At 47.0% G+C, this 8,076-nt stretch overlaps 1 protein-coding gene across 1 annotated transcript in view; it reads left to right on the top strand.

Moving 5' to 3' along the window:
- Positions 1 to 6,760: 6,760 nt before the first annotated feature.
- CUNH12orf45 (chromosome unknown C12orf45 homolog) overlaps positions 6,761 to 8,076 on the top strand; it is an 8,281-nt gene continuing 6,965 nt past the window's right edge. Inside the window, exons 1-2 of the mRNA XM_027871992.1 lie at positions 6,761 to 6,766; positions 7,496 to 7,799. Coding sequence (XP_027727793.1) covers positions 6,761 to 6,766; positions 7,496 to 7,799 — 310 coding nt within the window. The remainder of the gene's footprint in view (positions 6,767 to 7,495; positions 7,800 to 8,076) is intronic.

Raw genomic sequence — 8,076 nt, 5'->3', positions numbered from 1 at the left:
CATCCTTGGAGAGAGCAGCCTCTGCTGAGTGGCCAAGCCAGAAACCAAACGGTGCAAATTCGCCAAGTCAGTGAAGGAGACCAAGCACAAACAGTCTTCTCTAGGACTTCAGCCGAGAAAGGGAGGCGAGGTACGGCAATAGCTCGAGGGGATAGTTGGTCAAGGGAAGGTTGTGTTTTTTAAAGTTGGGGAGACTGCCCCTCACGATAGCCGGCAGCTGGCAAAGAGCTGTTAGGGGAGGAGGAAAGATTTAAAATCAGAGAGGTCTGAAGGGGCAAGCAGGAAGAAAACGGGGGCTATGGGATCATGGGCACAAGTGGAGGGGTTGGCCCTGGCAGGAAGGAGGACCACCTCATCATCTGAGATCACAGAGAAGGAGGTGAGACTGGGGAATGATGCTTTGAGACAGAATACGGGAGAACAGGGAGGCAGCGCATGGAAAAAGGCCTCTGTTTTCTCTGTGAAGTATGAGGGGAGGTCCTCTCCTGAGAGGGAGCAGGGAAAGGTGATATAGGAAGCTTGAGAAGAGCAAAAAGAAGTATACAACCACCTGGGAAAGGGTAATCAATCAGTATGGCACCGTGGGAAGAAACTCCAAAGTCGTGCAGTCATTTTCAGTCAGGTCTGAGTCTTCATGACCCTACTTGGGGTTTTCTTGGCGGAGATACTGGAGTGGTTTGCTATTTCCTTCTCCAGCTCATTTTACAAATGAGGAAACTGAGACAAACAGGGTTAAATGACTTGCCCAGGGTCACACAGCTAATAAGTGTCTGAGTCCAGATTTAAACTCAGATCTCCCTGACTTCAGACCTCTATCCACTGAGCCACCCAGCTGCCCCAAATATGAAGACCTGGGTTCAAATGCTGCCTTGGCTTTTACTACCTATATAACCTTGGGTAAACTGCTTAACCTTCCTGGGCCTCAGTTCCCTTGTCTATAAAATGAGGAGGTTGGACTAGTTGGCTTTTGAGGTCCCTTCCAGCTCTGACTCTCTGGTCCTGTGAGGAGTTAAGGGATTGCCTTGTGGCAGTGAGGGCCCAGTTACTTCTTTTTTTGGGGGGGGGGGGGTGAGGCAATGGAGGTTAAGTGACTTGCCCAGGGTCACACAGCTAGTAAGTATCAAATGTCTAAGGTCAAATTTGAACTCAGGTCCTCCTGACTCCAAGGTTGGAGCTCTATCCACTGTGCCACTTAACTGCTCCCGGCCCAGTTACTTCTAGGACAAATTATAAAGTCTTCTATTTGGAATGCAAAGTTCTCAGCACCTTGACCTCGATTTCCCTTTCCTGTCTTCTTACACTTTCCTCCCCTCCACATACTCTATGACCTAATCCAACCTCAGTGTATTTCTCGATATTCCTCTCATACAATGCCTCACATGCCTCTCTGTGTCTTTGAACTGGCCTGTCTGAAAACATCACCCTCCTCATCCCCACTTGGGGAGCCTAGCCCCTATGGCTTTCTTCAAGACTCAACTCAAATCCCACCTTCTGCAGGAAGTCTTTCCCAGTCCCCTCGCCCCATCCCCTAGTCTCCACTGCTTCCCCAGCTGAGATGACCTCCCATCTACTCAGAGTAGTAACTGAATGCACCTAGCTCTTTGCTGCTGCCTTCCCCTTTAGATTGTGAGCTCTCTGAGGGCAGGGCCCATGTTTTCATCTTTCTTTGTATTCCCCCGGGCTCAGCAGAATGCCCCAAGATGCTGAATAAATGCTTTTGGATATTGTTTGTCCTTCTTTCTCAAAGACCATGACCAGGAAGGTGATGCCATCACCTGCAAGTGAATTGGATTTCAGTGAGGCAGGGCTGTGCACTCTCGCCTCCGGAGCCATCTGGGCCGAGTGACCAGATATAGATTGACTGACAATTGAAAAGAGATGACAAAGTTGTACAGGACCTGATCAGCATGACTGTGCAGGTTTCTCCAGCATCATTTAGGGACATGTGAGTAAGAGCTGAGAAAGCAGAGGGGAGGAGTCAGCCGGGGCTGTGGTTTGGTTTGGCCAGGCCTGAGCGCCCGGACGGATGTGCGGCCAAGAGAAGGGATTCCTGACTGAAGGGCAGGGTCCAGATGAGTAAGAGAGGCCAGAGCAGAGCAGGGGATGGCCTGGGCACTCCCAGAGGGATGGAGACACTGTAGGTCACAGAGTAGATGAAGAAAAAGGTTGAGGGTGAGTGAGGTGCAAGCAGGAAGGAAACTAAGGAAGTCAGATAAACGAACTTTAGAGTTCTTAATAATGATAAGAAGAAGAAGAATGACAGCTAATATTTATACAGCACTTTAAGGTTTGCAAAGCACTTTACAAATATTAGCTCATTTGATCCTCACAACAGCTCTGGGAGGTAGGGACTATTATTATTCCCATTTTATTAGGGGATGAGGAAACTGAGGCAAACAGGGTTGAGTGATTTGCTCAGGGTCACACAGCTAGTGAGTGTCTGAAGCAGGATTTGAAGTCAGGTCTTCTTACTCAACAGCCAGTACTCTACCACCTAGTTGCCTTAAGGGGGGAAGTAGAACTCTTTTGGGTGATGGGGAGACCAAGCGTAGATGACGGCAGGCTGAGGTAGAATGAAACACCTGAGTGCTTCAGAGGCAGCTGGTGGGGCAGGGGACAGAACACTGGGTCTGGAATCAGGAAGACCTGTGTTCAAACATGACCTCAGACACTTACTAGCTGTGTGACCTTGGATAACAATAGGAGCTGCCTTGCAGGGATATTGCTGTGTGACCCTGGGCAAGTCACTTAATGCCTGTTTTCCTCAGTTTCTTTATCTATAAAATGGGCATCAAAACAGTACCTGGCCCCTCAGGGTTGTTGTAAGGATAAAATTTTATAAAAAGTGCTTAGCATAGTGCCTGGCATATAGTAAGTGCTAAATAAATGTTAGTCATTATTATTATTTACTTATTTGTATACACATTATTTCCCCTAAGAGAATGAACACGGTATCACCAGCATAGGACCACAGCTCTGGGACAGGAAAGGACCTCAGAGGTTATCTAATCCATTTTACAGATGAGGAAACTGAAGGCCAGAGAGGGTAAGTGACTTGGTCAAGGTCACACAAGTAGTTAGCATCTGGGGCAGAACTTGAACCCAGGTTCTCAGGCTTCAGGGGCTGGTCTTTTCCCACGGCCTCCTCTTTGCTGTCAGGATGGATAGGTGCACTGCGCTTTATGCAGCTGGTGTGTTTCGGAGACTCTTTGAGCATAAAATGAGTTTCCATAAATAGATCTGGAGATCCTCCTCACTTCTCTTCTGTTTTCCCCTGATCCTTTCCTTGAGAGCAATGGGGAAGTCTGCCAGGGGACACTGTGACCGCTTGTTGTCATAGACGCCAACAGGGATTCCTGCTCAGGTCTGGGTTAGACTGGCCCATTTGTTGTTTATTGTACACAACGTTCCATTTCCCATCAATGTGCCTTTGTAGAGGCTGGGCCCCAAGCCTGGAACACACTCCTTCCTCCTGCTTCCTTCAAGGCTCAACCCAAGTGCCCTCTCCAACACGGCCTGTTCCTCATTTGTATTACTTATCTCTGAGCACCTTAAAATGTCTCCAAACCGAATGCAAGCTCTTTGTATTTGCTTTTGTCTTTGTATTCTCAGCACTTAGCACAGTGCCTGGCACGTAGTCGGCACTTAATAAATGCTTGTTGAATGACTGGATGGTCTATGAGGTCTTTGCTGACTCTGAGATTCTGGGAAGGCAGTGGACTAGAGTAGATAACCTCAGGATCAGTTTCGACTTTGTGAAATTATGAGTGGCTTTCTGTTAAAATACAGAGCAGCTAGGTGGCACAGCGGACAGAGCCCTGGGCCTGGAGTCAGGAAGACTCCACTTCATCCATTCATCCATCTCAGGATGGATGGGCAGACTGTACTTGATGCAACTGGTGTGTTTCTGACATTCTTCGAGTATAAAAGGAGTCTCCATAAATAGATTTGGAAACCCTTCTTCCTAAGTCCAAATCTGACCTCAGACACTTACTAGCTGTGTGAACTTGGGCTAGTCAGTTAACCCTATGTTCCTCAGTTTCCTCATTTGTAAAATAAGCTGGAGAAGGATATGGCAAACCTTACCAGTATCTCTGCCAAGAAAACCCCCCAAAAGGGGTCATGAAGAGTTGGACACAAATGAACAGCAACAACATATTAAAATAGCAAACAGTGGATAGAGCACTGGCCCTGAAGTCAGGAAGATCTGAGTTCAAATCCGGCCTCAGACCAAACACTTGACACTTACTAGCTGTGTGACCCTGGGCAAGTCACTTAACCTTAATTGCCTAAAAACTAAAAAAAAAAAAAATAGCAAACAGGTTTAGGGATAGAGATGAGCCTGATATAAAGTCTATTTTTCTAAGAAATTGTTACCTTGCAATAAAAAGACATGGAAAATCTCATTTTTGGTTAGATACAGGATTCCTCTGCCTGGTTTTTTTTTCAGGCCCTTGGCTGGGGATGGTGACTCATAGCTTCTGCTGTGGACTAAAAGAGTCATCAGGCTGCCTTTATGAGAAAGAGGATTTCCAACCATAGAGCCTCATCTGACATGAGCTGATTCACCATCAGCTGGCCTGGAAGAGTTGAAGCCCAGAAACTGGGAGCAGAGAGAAGTTCCGCCAGCACATAAATAGCGAAGATACCTGGCAGTGACCACAAACCCAAAAATACAATGTTCCATAGAAAAGCAGAAAGATCAGTTTCATGACATCACTTTAGCAGCTGGGCAGTTTCAGAGACGTGAATTGCCTAGGCTGCCTATGTACCGTGGTCAGACAGATTCATAGTATATGATTCTTTCCACAGGTTTCCCATCTATATGAATATGTCTGCTTTTCCTGTAGAAAATGTATGAATATATGGGATAGTGTATGACATAGGTTGACAGGGACAAATGTTTAGTCACTATTTGAAAGGTTTGTTTTCTATTTCTTCAAATGCCTTTATTTAGAACTAAATGTGTTCTTTGACTAACTAGGAAAAGTCAACACATTGGTGGGGGCTCATGAGTGATAGTTTTGAGTAGATATACACCCAGAGAGTTCCTTGAATCTGGGGAAAGATTTTCTATGGGAGACAACACACAATCTGGAGAGCTACAATGTATATATACTTGATACTTATTTCTCTATATTCATGTCAATATCCTCAGTAATATGTAAGCCCCTTGAGGGCAGGAACTTTTAAAAATCTTTTTAATAATTATTATAGTGAACATTTTTATAGTACTTTAAAGTTTGTAAAGTATTCACACATATATCTAATTTGATTTTCACAGAGGTAAGTGCTATGATTATCCCCATGTTACAGAAGAGGAAACTGGATGACAGAGGATGACTTGTCTAGGGTCACACAGCTAGCAAGTGTCTGAGAAAGGATTCAAAGGCCAGGAATTCACAAGCCAGTTACACTGACCTAATTGCAGTTCCTCAAACATATCATCAACTGTCTTCATGCTCTTGCACTGAGAAAGGGATAAGCATTTATTAAGTGCTTATTGTTTGCCATGCATTTTTCACAAATATTTTCTCATTTGATCCTCATAACAACAGTGTGAGGTAGGCACTATTATTTCCCCCATCTTACAGCTGAAGAAACTGAGGCGAATAGAAGTTAGGTGACTTGCCCAGGGTCACAAAATATTGTTCATGAGAACAAACCTCAAAATGTAAAATAATTTCAAAAAGAAATTTATTAGGTTGTTTGGTAAAGAGAGAGAGTTGTAAGGAAGGGGTGGCTCCTTCTCCCCAAGCTCTGGAAGGTTTATATTATATAGTATTTGGATAAGAACACTTGTTCATGAACATGTATGAGAAGACAACTTGAAAGCAAGGTAGATTGAGATGGATATCAGTAAATGTAAACATTCAATAAAATTAAGGCAAAGTCAAAACACAAGAGGAACCCCAAACTCAAGCATGGGTGGTCCCAAAACAAAACCTCTATACCGGGACCCATTTTGGGTGGATTCAGGACCCAGGTGAATTCAAAACTCCTTTTAGCCGTTTCTGGCATTCTTGGAGAGTTACTGAGCTCAGGGTGACATTCTGGGTTCAAACAATCTCTCGTCACATAAAGTTAAATTCAAATAATATAATAAATGATAAATAATAATCCACAGTCCACAAAGTTTATTTTAGAGATCAGGCTAACCTCAGAGATCCTCTAGGGAAACCAGATGGTTGTAAGGAATGCTTAGATCTCACCCAGGGCTTGTTTTGGGTCTACCAAAAATTCATGTTTCGGGTTCCAAAATGAGATTGAATTATCTTGTTGATATATATTTCAAAATGCCCTCCCTTGGAGACTATCTACCGCCTATGTGAGGCCAATTAGGCAAATGTCTTTATGTCCTGGTCTTGGTCTGAACTCTATATAATGTCATCTTACACAGATTTGGGGAGGGAGCCATCCTCTCTCTCTCTGTCTCTCTCTTTCTCTCTCTCTTTGTCTCTCCCCCCCCAAAAAAAACCCAACCTAATAAATTTCTTTCTAAAAAGATTTCAGATGTTGGGGTTTGTTCTCGTGAACAACAGTTAGGAAGTGTCCGAAGCTGCATTTGAATTCAGGTCCATGCTGGAAATGAGAGTCCTGGGCTTGGAGTCTGGGAAGCCCCAGGGGATTCAGATGAACTAGAATATATATTTTGTGAACCCCTGGTGCTTCATACCCGTCTGGGAGCATGAGAACGGATGCTAGATCCAGAGGTGGAAGGGACCTTAGAAGTGGGACTCCCATGCCCTCATGTTACCCGATGAGGGTCAGGAGACCCAAATAAAGAAAATGACTTGCCTAAAGCCAGACAGGTGTTCCACCTTGGGTCCTCTCTGATGCTAAATGCCCCCTTCTTTTCACTCTCGCTCCATCATTTCCCGTAGTCAGCGTTACTTAATACTTTCAGAATGAATTTGCTCAATTCAATCAGCAGGTATTTATTACACACCTTGCTACGCGCTAGGCACTGTGCTGGATGCCAGGGATAGAGGATATTCAGAGTTTGGAGTCTGGAGAGCCCCGGGTTCAGATTTGACCTTGGAGATTCCAGTGATACAGCGGGAAAAGCCCGGGGTCCAAGTCCCACTTCTGTGCTACTACCTGTGTGACTTTACCTCCCTGGGCCTCAGTTTCCCCTCTGGGACTAGATGACCTCTGAAGTCCCTCTAGCTCTGAATCAATGATCCTATGACCTATTATTTGTACAAATTACCGCCCCCCCCCCAGCCTCAGTTCCCTCTCCGTAAAAAGAAGGGGAGACTGAGTTAAGCAGCCTTTGGTTCCTTCCGGCTCGAGATCTGGGAGCCTGGCGCTTTGCCTCAGTCTCTCCACCTGTAAATTGGGACAACAGGAGGTTGCTGTGGGGCTCAAAAGAGATAATGTCAGTACGATGGCTTAAGCTTAAAACCGTAACGACCCGAAAGGCTCCATCTGGGTCAATGTCAGTGTCAGGAGTTGTTAACTGTTGCTTCCTGCCCACTCCTCTCGGCTGCAGCAGCCACCTCCGCCTCCTTCCGCGTGGGGGCGCCAGAGCGCAGAGGCCTCGCCGGGGCGGGGCGAGCCCAGGGGCAGAGTGCCGGGACTGAGCGCGCAGGCTCACGCGCACGCGCAGTCGTGGGCCTTCTCCATCCGGGTCTCGCGCCGGCGGGATCTCCGTGCTCAGCTCGCGGCTGGCATGGCTGGGCTCGAGCAGCCGGGGAATGGCGGGCGGGGGCGCGCGGCCCGGAGGGGGGGTCCCGGCGGCGTGAGGACAACGGTGTCGCGCGAGCTGCTGCGCGCGGGCTGCGCAGGCGCAGGCGGTGAGAGCTGGCTAGCCGGTGGGGGAGGGGTTGGGAGGAGGGACTGTCCCCAGGACTTTATTAAGTAGGGACCCCCTCCTTGGGGGAGTGGGGGTGGGGGTGGGTGGGCAGTCCCGAGGGTTTAAGGTACTTGTCCTCGATCACTTCGCTAGCATGGGCAGAGGAGGGACTTGAACCCAGGGCCCTGCCCATCGGTTGTGTGGTGAAATGCCCCAGAGCAGCTCTGACATCCCTGTTCTAAGACCCCTCCCAGCTGACATCCCATGTTCTAAGACCC

The sequence above is a fragment of the Vombatus ursinus genome, unplaced genomic scaffold (assembly GCF_900497805.2).
Source record: "Vombatus ursinus unplaced genomic scaffold, bare-nosed wombat genome assembly UNPS02003292.1, whole genome shotgun sequence".
Classification (NCBI taxonomy): domain Eukaryota; kingdom Metazoa; phylum Chordata; class Mammalia; order Diprotodontia; family Vombatidae; genus Vombatus; species Vombatus ursinus.
This window is presented reverse-complemented; position numbering and strand designations above follow the sequence as displayed.